Genomic DNA, 20,123 nt, shown 5'->3' on the forward strand with positions numbered 1-20,123 from the left:
TGTAATTAGCAGTAGTGTGAAAACTTATAATGTGAGATTAAACTAAATCCATCAGCTTACAAAACATTAAATTGCACCAAAACAAAGACTGATTTCTTATTCCAACTAGATCACACCAAGGAGCAGACAGATAAGGATTTATAGCAACAAGAAAGAGTGAAAGACAGACAATTATTCAGAGACGCTGAGATGAATTGGCTGATTATACATCAAATATCAAGGGGAGTCTTAAAGTCGAGGTATGTTTAGTGCCTATCTAGGTCTGTTATACCTTCATCCATTACTCACAAGGTTCACACAGGTACAAAACAAGGAGAAATCCTAAAGCTAAAAATGGCATCAGTCAGCAGCACCTTAAAAACACCAGAAATAAGGGAAAATGGAGCTGAAAAGTTAAAAGATGACTCAGGATTTCACTTCTATATCCTCCAAAGCAAGTCTTAACGAACTGAAGAGATCAAATCAGAGGCTGGCAGTCTAGAAAATCTATTTTTTTCTGCTCTATTATTTAGATGATTAATGTGCTGACTACCTCTTTAGGCTCTATTCGTGATACACATAATTGTTATTGATGCAAGCATTCAGACTTTTCAAATCATCACATTATTCCTCAAAGTCTAAAACTGCCTGAGATGCTGAGTTCCTGCCTTTACACAAAGAATTGTGAGCTGGATCATTAACTTCATTTTACAAACAAAGCGGGCAAGTCTTTCAAAAGTGTTTTGCTTTTTAGATTTATTTTCTTAAATAAATTAATCAATATCCATGTATCTGTGTAAAAAATTTAGCCACTGCTACCTTTGTTTTTGGAGGTACAAGTAAGCCAATTCTGCAGATGTGGTATACTAATTACTGACACACCCACTATGAATGCGGGCAGATACTTGCTAATTAGTAACATACAAATAAAATACTCACTCATTAAAATTTGTTAGCTTTGTTATGTTTGTATGAGCTGTGTAAGCTGAAAAATATCTGGAACATTATTATATTTCTTTGTATAATTCAGATGATGAATCATGTGGAGCTGTTGCATCTGCATTTGGCAGGCACTTGTCTTTGTTCCACCTCAAGCAAGGTTGTCACAATATATGGACACAATAAATGCTGATTAACTTGCTACCCTTTTCTACAAAACCATATGAGGCAAATGAAGGCAGTAAGATCATAAAAGTGAACTGATAACTCAAATCTCAAAGCAAATCTACTTTCATGACTTTTTACAGGGTTTTTATTTGTGCCTTAACTCATTTCAGTCATATTTTCAGTCTCCTAAAAAAAAAAAAGATGCAAACCATAAGCCCATCTCAGAGACACTCTTTAGCAAATAACGAGTAGAGACCTGTACCCTCAAAAACAAACAAACATCTGGGCTCATTTACAGGATTAAATAATCTTTATCATGGTCAAATCTAGAAATATGCTACTAGAAGAGTTAAACTGAATTTGCATTTGAGATTTTAAGGACAGAGTTTATTCTATTTCCCAATCTCAGTAAAATCTATAAAGTTCAGTACATAGAGTGATCTGGTTTTCATTCTCAAACTTTACTGGTAAGTATCAGGGCAAACAGGTTGAATGTGTATATAAGGAACACTTGTGAGAGATTAGAAAAGACCATGCACTTGCTGTATATGTTGCTGCTGTCAGCCACAGCTACATCTCCATCCATGTCTGCTCATTCACTACAGAGAAACCAAGCGCAGAGACGAAAGTGCTGAATTGAGTGTCCGCTCATGTAAGACTAAGGCTTAAGGTGATGTGCTGCAGGGCAGGCTCTTCTTTGCTCTTACTCTTAATATACAGGCCAAGCAGAAAGACCCACATCTACTTCATTATCTGAAGTACAAAGCAGTTGGCAATAAGATGAAGAATCATCTTTTCAGCTATTGAAATGACGAGTAGCTCTCCATGTGGATTGCACAACACTGGACATTATATTCTTCATTTCCAGTTAATACTTGTACAGCTGCTGTTATTGTGTATATATTTATTTATATTTCTTCATACATTCTTATATAGTTCTATATTGTGTATTTTGTTGTACAGTTATTTTATTTTCAACTTTAATTTATATATTTTATCTTATTCTTTCCCAGTTAAATTTACCCTTCATTCTAATTTGTGTTGTACAGTTATTTCATTTTTAACCTTAATTTATATTTTATTCCTTCCTAGTTAAATTTACCCTTTTTAATTTTTCATATTTATTTCCTATCTTATTCATAGCCTTTTCCTTTTTTGTTTTCTTTAGGTCACGAGCAGTTGTCCAAGCATTTCACTACATATCGTACTGTGTATGACTGTGTACGTGACAAATAAAATTTGAATTTGAATTTGAATTTGAATTTTAAGCAATCTCAGGGTCAGTGATTCAAGGAACCACATTCTCCTCCACATGCCTACGTACCTTAAGACTACTGCATTTGTAAATTATATCAAGGTAGATGTCATTGTAATTATCAATAATGATGTGCAAATTGCAGTATTCAAATAAAAATCTCGCATTTCATTTTTTTTTTTTTTTACTGGGGGATAGGACAGGGAGAAAGAATGAAAGAAAAAGAGGGAGAGAGAGAAAACCAAAGGGGAGAAGAGACGGTGAGAAGGGGGGGGGAAGAAAAAAAAAAAACACAAACAAACAAAACACCTGGGTCACCTGTATGGAGAAAAAAAACAGAAGAGAAAGCAAACAACAAAGAGCAACATAATAAAAAAAACAGCACCATCACAATAAACTAGCTAGCAGTAGATATCAGTAGATACTAAATAATAAACGATATTGTGCAGCACGCAAGATAGACAGCGCACAATGTGCTTTGAGGCAGCAGCCAAGAAAGCTGTAGTCCGTGTCTGTGAATACCCGTGTGTACACCTGTGTGCATACCTGTGTGGATCAGCATGCTTGCATTCCAAAGGTTTCTCCATGTAACGATCTGCTAGGGAGTGTGGGGAGCCACAGCCCCGTCCTCCAGGGTATGAAGCAGGTATGGAGGAGATCAAAACTCCAGACATCCAGAGGCCCCCAGAACACAAGAGACCAAGGAAGACCAACAGAGGGGCAGCCGCGCCACTGTCCCAGTAAGAGCTGAGGAGAGTCCCAGATGAGGGCTCACTCAGCAGCCGCGGAGCAGAAGCCAGGGGGGGTTGCAGTGACGTGCCCGTGAGCTCCGCCGGCAGCCAGCTGTGCCTGAGTGACCGAGCCCCAGGCCGAGAGGCCGGGGGCACCCCACCTCCGAAGTGGCCCCAGCGAGCCCCAGGCTCCAGGCCCCGATAAGCGGCCGCCAAGGAGTGAGCCGGTGTGTCCCCGGACGCCCACCCCCAGACACAAAGAACCACCAACTCACCGATACCTGAGGGAGTCCGCCACTGGCAGGGGAAGTGGTGGTGGGTGGAGATAGGCCTCCAAACCTTGGAGGGCCTGAGATGTCCCCAGAGAGGTGGCGTCTGATACCCAACCTGACATATAGACACAGACATACAGGCACACACAGACACAAACATCCATTCCCACCCTCATGCTCTCATATGCACTTACTCCACACTCAACCAACGTGGAGACAGACATAAAGAGACGCTGTACACACGATCACACTCCCCAAGCGTACTCTACGAACCGGGTCTAGGTACCCTTGCCCTTGGAGGGGGGAACTGCACCCAGACCCAGGTGATGTTACCCTTTTCCCTGCGGTGGGGAGAGGCAGACCGCCCCGACTCCGCAGCAGCAGGGAGGCCCCACACCCCAGACCGCAGTCGGACGGCCAACTCCTCCTAGCCCCCCCGCTCCAGCAGGTCGCAGAGAATGGGGGTGAGAGAAGACTCCAAACCTCCCTCCACCCGCTCATTGTAGTGTTGATGCATGTGTGTTCTAAGGCGCAATTAAAACCCAGGAGGGCATGGAGCTACCTGCCAGAGAGCAGCAGGTAAGCGCATAGTCCCTCCTGCTAGCCCTCAATGTCTACGTGTATTTAAAATTGAGAGGTGGGCAACGACGCATTTCATATCATGCACACTTCTGTCTCCCGTCTGTGTTACATACACACACATGCATTGTACTGCAAAGGCAAGTCTTCCCAAAGAGAGGTTTGCTGTTTAAGGAGACTAATCTAATGTCTAATATTACACAAACAATGAGGTGAACTTATCCAACAGTGGTTACAATGACAATATTGTCATCTGCTCTGTAGGCTAATTTGAGAATCTCACTTCCTCTGCTTGAGCTTGTAAAAGACTCTCATTATGACTAAATTTCATTTGCAACAGTAATAACGGTAATATTGTTGCGGCAACAATATTAACAGAATTACAGCAAGCGTTTGTGAGGATTCATGAATAATTCATCTTCAATTTCACCTCATGTCACTTTTCTCACTTTAAAATCCTAAAAAGCTGAGAATCTGTGCACACCTGCACACTCAACGCCTCCAGGTCATGGTTCAATGAGGTCTGGATGCCAGAGCTCTTCCTGACATCTTTTCCCCCCTCAGTCACTGACTGCTCTGACCTTGTCATTGCTGGTCTCATATCTTCTTCCTCCTGAATCCCAGAGGCTTCAGTGACATGGGAATGGGAGTCACTCATCTTATATAGGCGGAAAAGTTATCTCCTCAAGGATTCTACTGACTCACACTCTACACTATCATCTCACTGTATTTACAAATCTTTATGTACATATACAGTGATTAATTTATTAGATCACCACCCAATGAAAGATTTGAGCCACAGCTGCACTAAATTAGCAGTGCTGCTAATTACCAAAATCATTTTTTTAAATGTTTCTGTTGAGGCTAATCCACCAGTGTATGCAAGCTCCTCCATAATCATTGACTTTACTGCTTTTTTGTAAATCGGTAAACCTCATTATTATTTTCGATTAAGCTGGCAAATTACAGATATTAGAAAAAAATGTTTTGGTGGTTAAATATTATGCCAGCCTCAACTTGTGGTCTATTTTTTTAAGAGATTTCTTAAATATATTTGTGTTTAGTTCTATAGCACATTTAAAACAACACTATATTGAACATAAGAGTAACTAAATATACAACACATTTACACAAAAAAAATCATAAAATTAAACAAAGTAAATAAGATTGTGCATAATAAAAGCCAGGGTACCCTGCTCAGCTAAAATTGAAAGCAAGTGAGAATAAGTAGGTTTTTAATAGTGCTTTACAATGGATGAAAGACTGGGTATTGCTCCAGAGGAGCTGCTACTGAAAAGGCTTTCTCTTCATTGCTTTTGAGCCTAGCAATGTACAAAAGCAGTTGGCTTGCAGACCTCAGTGCTCCGTAAGAGTGTAAGGTTGCTAACGTTCAATTAAATAAGGTTGGGCCAAAACCACTGAGACTCTTAAAAACAAGTAGTAAAATTTTAAACTGGACCCTGAAATGAGCTGGAATGTGGGTGTAATGTGATCACGCAGTTCCTTTCCTGTCAAAAGGTGAGCTGCTGCATTTTCTACAGCCTGCAGGTGACAAAGTAACGACTGATCAGAGGCAACATATGAAGAATTACTATAGTCTAAGGAAGAGGTAATAAAAGTGTGACTTACTCTCTGGAAGTCATGTGGCGGGAGGTACTCCTTCACCTTACTGAGGATACTTTGTTGAAATAAGCTTGTCTTCTTTCATAATCTGCTTTTCACATTTTAATGCACAGTCAGAAATCACACGGGGTGACGGTAAGAAGCTAAAAGACAAATGGCACTGTTGTACACATTTGGCTTCCCCAAACAAAATTATTTCTGTTTTGGTGAGTTCATCTCTAACCATGTTTGTACCTCTCTAGGACCGATCACCAGTGCCTGAATAGAAGCATGGCTATTGGTTTGTATGTTTGTCTATACTTTATTCGTCAGTAGTCACATTTGAATTCTGCAGCCTCATATGCTATTCGTGCAATTTGTGCGTTATGTGTATCACTGTATATCCCTGAAGAGAAATGGATGCATTTTGAAACATCTCTGGATAATTTGTATGCACTGTGCATCTCTCTACTTAATGACCTGTCTTATTAATTTCTGTAATTCACAGCTAAGATGATCTATTTTCATTCCACACCATGATATATTTATTTAAAAATTTTAAATTATAAATATTTATAACAACAGCAACTTGATTTGTTTATTCTTACTGTAAGGTAAAGCTACTGGGATATGTGACTGAAAGGCAGTAGGATTTTTTTTTTAAGGCAGATTAAGAGAATTTCTCTCTTTGTTTGTGAATATGCAGTATTAATATAAATCAACATCCGCATGGCTGCTGGTATAAATACTGCTTGTGTATGTGTATGACATAATAATGTGATTTAAACGTGGGTTATCAGAGCAAACATCCCCTACCTACAGTAATCCACTTATGTGCACACGTGTTGCGTCAGAGCAGCCCTCAGATCTGCAGAGCATTAAGAACCAACACTTCCTCTCAAATGTAAACTGCAAATGTAAAGTCATCTCTGTGCTATGTGTTTTTCACATTTTTTCATATATTCTTTTCATATATGTATGAATTTAAGATAAAATGACAAAACCGATGAGGTGGATAATGTAAGAGGTACGAATGGTTGTCAAAAAGCACTAGAAAAGTGATCCATCTGTTAGACAATAAATAGTACTTTGATTAATAAACATTTGTTTTTTGATCAAATTGATTTGACTTTTGTTAGCACTGCTGCCACACAGGAAGCAGATCGTAGGTTCAAAGCCAGGCTAGAGCCTTCCTATGTAGAGTTTGTGTGTTTTTCTTCTGCCTGTAAGAGTTCTCTCCGGGTACTCCAGCTTCTCTGCCTTTTGCCCTGTTACAGCTGGGATAGACTACAGCCTCCCTCATTGACCCTGTAGCGGGTGGAGGGAAATGATGCTGTAAAAGAAGAAGATGGATGGATGGTTTAGTTTCCTTTTTCCTGCTGGGAAGGCATTTTTGTATTGTATTGCTAGCATAATGGATGCTTTCCAGCAAAATATCCCTAACCTCTGAATCAGGGTTGGCAGCAGACCATGAAGTGGACGGGGAACCAACTTTAACAGGGGCCACTTGCCTCAAGTCACTTTGCTATTTTACAATTATTCATTTACTTGTCAATTCTTTTCCAGTAATTACAACCATACACATATTGCACACTGATAGAAAATTGTAGTTACAAAACTCCAAAAATACCTGTCTTCAAGGCAAGGCAGGAAAGAAGCACACTAGGATAGCTGACTGTGAGCGCTCAACACATTTCCATTTGTTTTGCAATTTTCAACAAGGGTCGTGCTTTAAAACTAGTGACATGGGTGTTTACGTTTTTCATTACCAATATTGTATGAATTAGTGTAACTTATAGTCAAAGTGTATCCATAGAATTCAGCCTCGGGGGATGCAATTACAGGATGCAGAGGCCCATCCATAATGCAAGCGCTGCTCTGAACACAACTAAACTGGTTATGCTGCTCGTATTAACAGGGATGTGCTTTTGTGTTGTTATTATAAATGCTGTTTGCTTTGGTGATCAGGGGCTCTTTGGTGAGGTTAAGGCCTCAATGCTTCTTTAGGTGTAAAAAGGATTTAAACATGCCTCTTTTTAACATTAACCCTAAAGAAAAAAGCAAAGCATCTTAATAATATCCAGTCCATTTAAATGTATCCATGGGTGGCTACTAAAGCCAAAATACATTTTATGCTTTTCTCTGCAATGACAGTCTCAGTATTATGCTTTTTTTTTTAAAAAAAAAACAAAAAAACAAAACATAAACCTGCCAGCTGATATTGATATTTTTATATATTTAATCAAAATAGATTATGTGGGTGTAAAAAGAGTGGCCACAGGGGTTCTGTGAACAAACACAAGAATAAACACAGAAGGCTCCACAAAGTGCTGCAGGACTTGCTGTAAAGTCTCCAAAATTAGATTTCCCTGTTTATGTGAGTGTGGCCTCATGGCGCATAATGATCTGCAAAGTGAATGAGTTTTGGTTGACCTTTACTTAAGTGGATCTGAAGTACAAAGTGAAAATGTATTTTTTATTATCATTATTTTGTCCTTGGGGCTTGGTGTTGGTAGAGCAAAAAGTGGTCAGTCATATTTATTTGACGCTTGAGCCTTTTTAGTTTGCTGTATGTTGTAGTAAACAACAAAAAGCAAGCATTATTTCATTATCCATGCAAAATTGAAAAAACACAAAGCCTGTTTTAAGCTACGAGGACGATGTTTCTTCAGTGTGTATGTTGTCGGCAGTGAGAATACTTATGCCTACACTAGTATAGTACAGTGTATAACCTATAGACTGTTGTAGGTTGGCATCAGCATTTATGAATGGTTATCTTCCCTGTGGGTGGATATCATACATTTGTCATGTGTGTGCCATGTTGGCCTAGTTACATTACAGTGGTGCCTCTGTTTGTTCTTATTAAAATTCTCGCAGTATGAGTTTATTTAAATGTTTGCATGTACAATGCATCATGAAAACACATTCGTTTCTGAATAATTTGACAGAACAAATCTGGACAAGCCTACATTAATTATTGCACGGCAAAAGAAGGAAAAAAATGAGCATGAAAGATATACACGAAAGCCCACGTATGCACGCGAAAGCCTTGCATTTATGTCTCTGGACCCTCTATCCATCAGTCATCATTATAAATAAATAATTTCTGACTTTCGCACTCTGAGATGTATACAAATGACAGGGAGCAATAGTGAGTGGGTGGTGAGACACAGAATGTGTACAGGCTGCAAGTGAGCGGGACCCAGGTGTGAAATCAGTAACTGCAGCAACAAACAATATCATCGCTTCTTAATGACAAGTATGAGCGACAGTAAAGTATAAGACTGCACAGCTTTGACCCTTCAGGGCCTATGCTATGCTTAAAGCATAGCCATAAGCCTAACCTGATATGGCGTATGCACTACATGTTCCAGTATGAATATCCTCACTAGCCATTTACTTATTTTGGCTAGAGTAAAACACCCCGGGTAAAATATTGTGATACTTCTTAGTTTGGTGTAAGCTTAGGTCTGAAACTGTTGATTCCAACACAGAGTTATGAAGTTCAAATGCATCAAAACACCTGCTAAGAGAAGGTTCAAGCACTTGCCAACAACTGATTCACAACTCCTTGAAGGCGTCATAAAAAATTCAATGTTAAAAGGGGGAAAAAAAATGCAAACTTAGTGTACTTCTCCACAAATCAAGCATACCAGCAGAGATGCCAAATGACTTCCATATGTAATACAGCTTACATACTGTAAGTGCCTGATTCATTACCTGGGCATTAAAGTTGCATGTGCCCAGAAAGGGAAGGTCGCAGCCAGATTTACTTTATATAAAACATCACAAGGACAGTGGAGGCCCTGCTAGTACTAAAATACAACCAGGGTTGTAATGGGAGAGGTATCATATGTTTTCATATGAAATACAGTCAGCAGCCTGTTCTTGAGCTACAACAGAGACTGTCAGCTGTTGCCTTAGAAGCCAATCTAAAGGAAGACTTTTCTCCTAAGGCAGCAGTATTCGTGAGCAGTGAAGTAATATTGTGTGCTATACAACCTAAACTCCTTTGCAGATTGAAGAGGAGTTGAATGAGAGGGAAATGGAGGGAGGGGAAGGCCTCTTTGTACACTTTGTCACTCGCCTTAGGGCTGCTTTCTTTGAACAAACCCAAGGTCACACTCAAAGAGTAAGGCCCAGTGAAAGAGATCAAATCAAGAAGCAGGATTTTGTTGTTGGTATTATTATGGAGGCATTGTTTGAAGCCAGTAAGGTTTTAAAGTTTGGAAAGAGTAACAGCTGACATAAGTTGTGGAAAAGCTGCGAGCGGGTAATTAACTTAAACTGTGGAGATGTAAACAATTTAACTGGCTTCTCCTGGAAAACTACAGACGCCATGTTGGAGACTCACGACCCACTTATACTGCCTTTAGCATACTAATGATTCCAAAAATGCATAATGATACCGATATATTACAGCAGCTATGGCGATGTTTAACTACAATCATAATTCATCACTGCTTCCTCACTAATAGTGTGTAATCAGCTTCTGCCATTCACCATTCACCAAAGCAGAACAACCACTCACTGTTTAACTCTCCACAATTTCCAATCGTGTTTCCTTTTCATAAAAAAAAAAAACTGCTCATGAGCTGAATGCAGATGTGCATTTTATGTTCGTTTTAACGTCTGGAGCATCAGCTTGAAGCTCATTTTCAAACAGCAGGCCGAGGCACTACTCTTCAAAGTTTTACCCTAAATTGTAGCTTAATTTTATTTAAAACACATCAATACAGGCTGATGAAGCTACTTTGCAATTATCTAGGGGGAATAGATTATTCATGCCAAAATGTATAATTGATGCTTGCAGAATATCAAAAGCAACACACTATAAGAAACATTTGGCATAGGTCTATCAGGGAAAGATGTTATTACTTCATACTTGGCTGTCACAGTCCATCAAGTCTCTCTTTCATTCACCCCAGGACTTCTTTCAATATGCAGCCACTCATTTTAGGTACGAAACAGCTGGGAGACATTTGCTATTACAGTGCAAACATGTTGTAAAATAAGATGGCACGGTGAAATTGAGAAATTATGTGTTGTAATATGACAGTTATTGACAGTTCATTTAGCCCCGGCTCCCTTGGTTACTGTTGCTACATCCATCAATTATCTGGTCTCACTTGGCTAAATTTTGTTTGATAACATTGATAGACTTATAAATCAAAATCTGAGGAATTTTCAAGATAGTAAGCCTTCCATAAGCTGTAGCCAAATACATGTTTGTCCCTCTGGTGACAAGAATTTGGAAGATCCCATTAAAAATCTCTAGTTTGACTTTGCATGAAATCGAATAGAATGACGCTCCTGCAGTAACACACGTTCCAGCCGTGTATTCCAGCCCAAACCCTAACGTTAACCACCACCTTAATTGCGTTAGATGGTGTTTTCCAAAGCGATTTAAATAAAATAAATGTACAGGTGTAGATTCATTCCAAACGGTTCTCGTGTTTCCTAATTTTTCCGAACTCGTAATATAGGGACGTGTTGGGTGGCCAAAGGCGTAACATACCTATGATTTGTCACCTAGTGTAAAATGTTACGCTTTGGGAGTGAGAACGTGTTGCCTCTTAATGTATTACAATATTAAATCCACTAGCTAAATAATTTTTGATCCCACCTGTGACACCAAAACAAAACTTGTATGTCAGATTATTATTATCATTTGAGTGTCACACAATAAAAAAAAGCTTTGAGCATATGGACTAACAGCAATGTGCTGGCAGGTATTGCTATTCCATCTCCATCTCTTCCCAACTTTTGCTCGGTGGTCAATAAATCACACCTGCTCCAGTGAAGATTGAGCACACAAAAGGGGATGAGGAACCATTGCTCTTTCTCCTGACCATATTTTACCTTAAGGCTTCTTTCCTAAAAGGGCAGAGATTCATGATCAGGGAAAAACAAGGGGAACTGGACTCCAGTATGCAGTAAAAATGCTGGTTTGTTTTGAAATGTTGCTGTTCTGAAATGATTGAAATGTTAGTTACTGCATCTGCAGTAGATGGGCTGTGTTCTAGCATCCTTTCTCGTTAAATTTAGAGCTCAGCAGAATTTAAGGCACTATTCATCCATCCATTTTCATCCACTCCTTCCAATTTAGGCTCACAGGGGGATTGGAGCTAGCATCCTCTAATTAACCATGTGTAGCCACAGAGATTTCTGCAGGCACTGCTTGCTTAACAAATACTACATACTCCTGGTTTAGATTCCCAAAGGCTAAAGTCACTAATAAAAATCTATAGTTTCATAACATTCATAGCTTTCATCCAAGAGAGAAATACTACACCTGTGGATAACTTCACTGCAGTGAGCTCTTACTAATCAAGACAGACTTAGTGAATAGATATTTTTATTTTTATTTTTTTTATCGCACAAATACATGATTACAGATGTACTGGTCGTACCACTGGGTGGAGGTGCTTTACTGTTGCCTAGTTTAAAGAATTCTACAAGAAGGCAGTTTCATGCTTCATTCCAAGAATAATGAGAGCCAAAAACAGAGATTTGCAATTTCCTGTTAGTCAGGAACTTGATGGTCCCATTTGCATGCTTTCTTTTAATATCATTTTGGCACTTTTATGGCTTTATTTGATATTTGATAAAGACGGTGGAGATAAAGAGAGAGAGCGAGCGAGCAGGGGAATGAACATACAACAAAGTGCCAGCCTGGTGGGAACTGAATTGGAAACTCGTGGCATTTTTGCTAGTGTGGTTTATGCCCAAATCAGAGAAAGAGAAAGGGTGGGAACCTGGAGCTGGCCATTTAACCACCTGCTGCAGCATTACTGACTTTTCAGCATTTTCTGTCTTCGATATGAGATAATTAATGTATCTATCTGATTCTAGGAAAGACTGCATAAAAAGCAGTTGACAAAACCAACCCACAGTACTACTGTATGCTCGTCTCCCCCCGCTATTCTGTATTACATGCATCCATCAAGTGGGAGTAAACTACGAAGTGGCCCTGCATTGAAGAGCACGACCTCTCCTTCAACCCATCTGTTAATGGAGACGTGTCAAGCAGGGCAACATCTCTTAAGGGTTTGTATAAGAGTTTGTCATTAGCAACTTTTTAATGTTGTTTACTGCCTTTTCACTCTCTCTGTGTCCTTGAATTTATCAAATTTTTATACCCAGAGACATGAGAAATGACTGCATGTACAGACAATAAAGGAAAATAAATCAGTGACCTGCCTTCAAATTGCATTTCTTGATAAGCTACCAGAATAGAAAACAGACCTATCAAAGCACGATTACCTGCTTTTCATCTATTTAAAGCACTGATTGTTTTTCCCCCCCCATGCAAACAGCTCCGTGTAATTTGTTTAAGCTGACTGTTTGCATTCAACCTGTGTGCCTCTAAATATGAAGACACATGAAAATCTGGGTCTGTTGCAAGTTTTCACTATCTCAGGACTACAGCTTTCATGTAAAAGCAATTGCTGAAAAAGCAGACAAAAGAAGACCAGAGGGGAAATAAATTCTTCAAGATGAAAAGGCTGCCGTGACATTATTACACTCTTCAAATTAGCCACGACTATAGAAAGCAGGAGATTTTTAATAGGGGCAGTCAGTTCGTGGAGAATTCACAGTGAGATAATATCATTATGTAACTCGACTTTTTTATGAAGTTGGGTTTAAAAAAAAGGAAAAGAGAAAAAATGGCCTAGATTTACACTTTGTGTCTATTTCCAAAATTGTGTTTAGTGAAAAATAATCTAGTTTGCGAATAAGTCAACTTGAATTTCTATATCTGACTCAATATCCAGGGGTGGTGGTGCGCAAACATATCTTGCTATATCTCCAGCATGTCTTTCTAATTCTAAATTATCAGCTTGTGCTCATTTTTAAACACTTGCTTTTTATGTCATCTGGCAAATAAACTAAAGTGGTTTTGTGTCTATATACATAGATCTGCTTGTTGCTGCTGTCAACAACGCTTCACTTCATCATCCTGTCACTCTCATCTGTACTCTTTAACACAAGAAGAGATGTACAAAGCCTGTCAGGTAGAATGACTTGGGGCTATAATTTCACGAGAAATCATGATGGCTTGCCATGAAGAGACAAATCAGCCCAAGAGAGAATGTGGAAACAAACCAGTACTCATCCTTAGCTATGAATTTGGCCAGGTAATGAAAATATTTTAAAGCGAAAGAAATAGACATGACAGGGGATTAAATATAACCCTATATGTCAGAGGTGGTTATAGTGCATGTATGAAGAGCTAAAAAATGAGTAAAAGGCAAAGGCCACTGGGACACCCTCCAATGGATAGGCAGACCCTTAAGGGTTTTGCTGCCCTGTGTGGCAGATCTGTCAGCTGAAGCACGTTTGAGACTGGCAGAATGCCCAGGATGTTTGCAAAGCTTGTCTTGGGCTGACCTCAACATCAGTTACTAACACAATGATTCATTTTCTTATGCCTTAACATCTGCCAGTTAAATAACCTAACAGTGACAGCCTCAACAAGATGCTAAGATATACACAATATAATTAACATCAAAGTAGCAGGATTGGGGGGAAAAAAGAAATTCATAAGTATGTGGATGTCAAAAATTAATCTTGATATCCACAGGGATCTAAGGGAAGCTGTGTGAAACATTTCTCAGTTCAGTCTAATTGAATAGATAAAACGCAAACTGCCGAATCGCACTCAGCTTAGCATTCAAAAGCTTTGCTGTGATTGTCGCCTATTAATCCATGTTTCACAATGCTCGAGGATGCCACCACTTTAAAGCTAATGCTGTATACCCTTTTTCCATTTCAAACCAGCGAAGCATTGCTGCCAAATGCAAATCATTCACCAAACGCAAGAGTGCACACATTGTTCTGTCAAGAGCTATTTAGAAATGTTTCTCGGATAACATACAAAACCATTTTAACAAAAACAGGAGTGAGAAATGCTGAAAAACAATAGCCAGTAATGCTACCAGTTTCTGTGTAATGGTACACACCGTGCATGTTATTGGTTCTTCTGAATGACAAGCAAGCTACTCAGTTTCTATGGTCAATTTCCTCTTTTCAAATACTACAACAATAATGACCAGTGCATCTTCAAACCCACCAATTTTCTACATAGAGAAAATCAGAAACCTGCTCATCTGAGTTAAAGTTCTTTAAAAAAATTTCCAATCTTTAGGCCAGAACAGCTTTAGCAGCATCCGTCATCTTTTAGAGACAAAGTGGTGGTGAAGGTCCAGTGATTTGCAGGCAGCAGAGCTACGCTGAGATGGATGGGCAAAAAATCATCCATTGTGAAGTCAGTCTTCAAAACTCCAGGGACATTTGCCTGACTTCATTCACAGTCACCATTACAGAGTGACTCAGGGCACAGGAGTGAATTTCACTACAGTTAAATTAGCCATTACCGATCTGAGAGAGCTGCATTCTTTGGGGGGAAGGTACGTGAATGTTGAAAAAGGTGAACTTCAAAAATGGCAAGTGTGAGGTAAAGAGTCAAGAGGGAGTGGTAAGCCACCTTTCTAGTACCAAATACAAAATTCCCTTTAAAGCATTTGTTTACTGTTGTTTTAGGACTGAAATTAGTTAAAAGGGGAATCGTCTGGTGTGGGGCTAGTAATACACAGCTGTCTTAACTACCAAGATTTTTCACCATTTCATTTCATTCAATTCATTCATTCAAAATGAAATAAACACACAAGTGCCGAAAACTGCATTTCCTTTATCGGCCATTTGAAGCTGGTGCTCACATGTTAATTGAACTGAAGGTGTTACAGACACATATGGCAGACGTGCGATCAAGCAAATGTTGAAAAACAAGTTTTATCTACGTACCAAACATCCTTGGCGCATTATCTACTGGTGCGCTGTAAAAGCTATTTTGCTAACTGAGTTTAGGTCGCTATAAATACATATAATAAAACATATTAACATTCTGTTAGTCTTTTGTTGGATTCATTGCTTTGCCTACAGTGTAAGTATTTCACACTTTTGTCCTTTACTCTTTAAAAACATGTTTCCTTTGTCCATAATATATTACTAACAGACAATAGGACAAAGGACAATATACACTCACTTCCCACTTACTTAGATAAACCCGTTCAACTGCTCATTAAAGCAAGTATCTAATCAGCGAATCATATGGCAGCAGCTCAGTGTATGTAGCCATGGTTAAATGACGTGTGGAAGTTCAAACCAAGAACAGGATGGGGAAGGAGGGTGATTTAACTTGGTGTGGTTGTTGGTGCCAGACATCGGTAGTATGAGTATTTCACAAATGCTGATCTACTGGGAACTTCACACTCAGTCATCTCTAGGAGTTACAGAAAATGGTCTGAAAAAGAGAAAATATCCTGTGAGCAGCAGTTCTCTGTGCTTTGTTGATTCCAAAGGACAGAGGAGAATGGCCAGACTGCTTCAAGCTGATAGGAAGGCAACAATAACTCAAATAACCACCCATTACAGCCAAAGTATAGAAAGAGCATCTCTGAATGCATAAAATACTGAATCTTAAAGAAGATGGAACAGCAGCAGAGTCTGTAGTTTACGTGGGATCATCAAAATTAAACAACAGAAGATTCATGTTGTCGTCTCAGAATTTGGCTTAAACAACATGAATCCTGCTTTGTATGCAGAGTTCAGCCTGGTGGTGGTGCTGTGATGGCGTGGGGGATCTTTTCCTGGTTAATTTTGGCTCCTTCTTTCCAACAAAACATTTTTTAATGCCACAGCCTAGCTGAGTATTTTTGCTGACCGTGTCCATCCATTTATAACTACGGTGTGCCCATCCTCTCGTGGCTGTTTCCAGAAGGATAAACACAAAGCTCAGATCATCTCGAACTGGTTTCTTGCACATGACATGGAGATTACTTTTCTCAAATGGCTTCCACAGTGATCAGGTCTCAATCCAATAAAGCACCTGTGGGATGGGGTAGAACGGCAGATCCACATTATGGGTGTTCAGCCAGCAAATCTGCAGCAACTGTGTGATGCCATCATGTCAATATTGACGAAAATCTCTCAGGAATGTTTCAAGCACCTTGTTGAATCTATACCAAGAAGGATTGAAGCAATTCTGAAAACAACCGAAAGTCCAACCAGGTACTAGTAATTTGTAATTAAGTGTCCTGTGATTGCATATTTCTCAAATATTTACATTTTTTCACTCTTTTTCCCCCTATGTACTGAAAAGGTTGCTGTCTAGTTGTCTGGTATTCATCTCATAAATTAATCAGTTGATCCATCTCTAAACATTACTTGTATCTATTACCCATTTTGGGGACCTTTGCCAAGAATTTCATTTGTGACACACTGTTTTTCTTCCTTGCATGAAGAAGAAAAAATACAAAACTAATTCCAGCATCTTCACTTTTGACTTGTGAGGTTTCCATGCTCTCCATAATGTATTACTTTGCTTCTCTTTAAATCAGGTAATAGTGAACAACAACGTATTCTCAGATGGGTCCATGCTCCAATGCATTTCCATTTAGAGGTCCTTGATTTAAAAAGATTTGGGAGCATTTGGCTTCATCTTGCCTCAAAGAACAGCCCTTGGCAGAAAAAAAATAATGCAATGAACCCTTTAATAGTAGTTGTGCGACGAATGGCAAAGTAGATGGCACCAGATAAACCACAAGCTGCCAGACACTGAGAGAAAGAGACGAGAAGGAGGAGGAGGGCAGGGAGAATATCAAAACAAACCCCATGTTCTAAACAGATGCACAATAGCACATGTCCTCCATGGAGCCAAAATCACTTCAGCACGTATTATGCAAAGCAGTGCAATACCATATTTGCATGAATTACAAAAATGATTTGGGCCAGTGAAGCTGGTGCAATTCAAATGCCAAAAATAAAAAGAAATGAAGAAGAGTATCACATCCACGATGTGGTTAAAGCTTAAAATATACATTTGGAGCTCTCATTATTTTGAATTCTCTGACACAAAAGCATACAGAAGTGCAGCAACTCAACGCCTAATGGTGACACATGAAGCAAAGAAAACCTGCGAGCTATAAACTTTGAAAGGATAAGGAAGGAAACTAAAGTATTTACTTGAAGACTGTTAGAGTGATGCTGAAGTGCAACAACGTCCCACTGGCCCTCACACAATGATATGCGCGCATAAAGACGCGATGGTATCCATACTGAACCATGTTTAAACACTGCAATTATTGGAAAGTGTCAAAGCGTGATATGAACTTAATCCTCGGCCACGCCCTTGAAATCCACGGGCAAAATACATTCATAATAATTTTTTAAAAGTTTAGACAAGCTAAATATATTTGAGCAGTTTGGAGGCAAAGCGTCTCACCTGTGCAGCCATGAATGAGAGATCCATACTGTTGCTCCGTTCAAGCCAAGGCACTCAACGAAAGATGCGAACGTGCGTGTTTTCTTTTCTTTAATTCCCCGTCAGAGCATTTGCCTGCTTTTGTTTACTCGACATCCACCGACTCCGCAAGTTGGTAGGTGGACTTCACGTGAAGCGCATGTCGAATATGAAGAGTGGAAAAGAATATGAGGAGGAGAAATGAAGGGGGATAACGAGGAAGGAGGAAAAGGGGAGGGGGCGAAGCAGACGGGGTAATGAAGAGATGTGGCTGCGAGAGAGACAGCGCGAGTGAGAGGGAGAGCGTGGAGGAGGCAGGGGAGCCGGACTGCCACATAAAACGGAGGAGGTGCAAGTCCTCCCTCTCTATCCTCAGTCTCTGTCGCTCTCTCATTCTCCCTTCGTGTGTGTGTGTCATGCTTCTTTCTCTTTGTGCCTCCCTGCTGTTTCTTTGTCTCTTCAAGCTGCGTTGTACGTCATTTTCTCATATTTTACCTTTTAATCGTTTTTTTTACTCATTTTCTTCTGTTTTATTTCATAAATCAAAAATGAATGAAAGCGGGGAAAGTATTTTAATCTTTTCCCACAATGAGACTGCATTTCCTAACAAAGACAGCATTCAGTGCTATCATTTTTCATGGAGATTGTTCCAGTCTTTCATTGTGGAGAACAATTGAAAATGTTTTTTTTGCTTTTTCAATCATTGAATCTAAAACTAGGAACTATAGCTATTTATTCTTTTGGTTTATATGCACTGTTTTTTATAAGAACTGAAGAGTTCTTTAATGATGCAATGCATGTATAAAATATATTCACTCTTCAATTCAGAGAAATCTGGATTTCAACATAACAATAGCACCTTTCCCAGAGCTGGGTCTTTTAATACCCCTTTACCATCTCTGTGTTTGGGAACAAAATCTAGAGCAGGGATGTGAAACTCTTTCTAAATTGGGCCAAACCGGTGAAACTGCCTTTTCTATATTTGACTGAAAAGTCTTAATATGAGGAAAACAAGTGCAACTTCTACAGTAGATCTCGGTTTTTCTACATGATAACTGTGTAAAATTACAGACAAGATATTTCTTGAGTAGATTAAAAACATGAACTTTTGCTTCATTTAATTGTTTATCTATTGCTTTACTCTGGTGTAGTATAAATTGCAAAATACTCTTAGAAGTTAAAAATCTATGCAGTCCTTCACAATTTCCAGATTGTGGGCCAGACTGGAGTCTTTGCTGGGCCGATTCTGGACCCCCAGCCTTATGTTTGACACTTCGATCTAGAGTCTGTTCTGAGAATTTCCACCAACGAAGACTGGTGCCACTGACAAACCGCTGATACTGGCACATCACCACAAAATTTCTGGGGCCAGAGTGATATCAGTGGCTTCAGGAGCAGCTCTGAGAAATTCAGATGCAGCTCACGGATTTCGCCCATCATAATTTCCTTCCTGCCTTCTGCTAATAACACTGCATAACACTCGGAGTTCGTCTAAATGTGGGCAAGTTTTTATAAGATTCAACCGGCTGTTTGTCCAATTTTGTTTGTGACCTTATGGGGAGAAAAATACAGTTCTTGAACAACAGCAACAAAAGTAACATAACTAAACTAACAGAAAGCCTTTCTGATAAGAGCCTGAACCTTTGTAGCAGAAAGTTTTAACTCCATTATTTTAAATTAGATGCAACATGCATGTGATGATTGCAAAGTGCATTACACACTTAAGCTATGTGGTATAAATGTTGCAGCCCTGGTCAGTCAGAAGCAACAACAGGTGTGTAGCTGTGGTGCTGAATCTGTAGACTGACAGGTAGAGATGCTGCAAATATGTGCGACTGTGTCACCTTTCCCCAGAGCTCCCCTGCAAGGCTCTGGTGAAAAATTCCAACCTAAAAACTAATGACATGCTGGTGAATTAACTAGGCCTGCAGAATAAAGGATGCTGCTATTATTCATTGGAGAGGCTCGTCAAAGATCCAATTAGCACGCTCTACTTTGGGTATTGGGACTGATTAATTTAATGGTGACCCCGCTCTTCAGTGTGCATACTAAAACTCTTTCTGTGTTTGAGTAACACTAAAGTGCAAGTGCATCTAACAGTATTTTGACAACCCAGACTTTATCTGTTGTTTTTCTGAAGTTGATAATTAATCATCCAAGGACAGTGACGTGCCCTTTCTAAGAGAAATACAGCAATGTACACGAATGGACTGATGATAGTCTTTTAGGTTAGTGGAAAATATTGATGGCACTTGGCTTGGGCTAGCACGATTACAGTAGCTTGATCCCATGTT

The 20,123-nt window shown here is 39.4% G+C and overlaps 1 protein-coding gene across 1 annotated transcript in view; it reads right to left on the reverse strand.

Moving 5' to 3' along the window:
* The window catches only part of LOC120739982 (uncharacterized protein C14orf132-like), a 32,144-nt gene extending 13,859 nt beyond the window's left edge, over window positions 1-18,285 (reverse strand). Inside the window, 1 exon segment of the mRNA XM_040042022.1 lies at window positions 17,812-18,285. Coding sequence (XP_039897956.1) covers window positions 17,812-17,838 — 27 coding nt within the window. The 5' untranslated portion in view covers window positions 17,839-18,285.
* Between the last annotated feature and the right edge of the window lie 1,838 nt (window positions 18,286-20,123).

The sequence above is a fragment of the Simochromis diagramma genome, unplaced genomic scaffold (genome assembly GCF_900408965.1).
Source record: "Simochromis diagramma unplaced genomic scaffold, fSimDia1.1 OVJJ01000304.1, whole genome shotgun sequence".
Classification (NCBI taxonomy): domain Eukaryota; kingdom Metazoa; phylum Chordata; class Actinopteri; order Cichliformes; family Cichlidae; genus Simochromis; species Simochromis diagramma.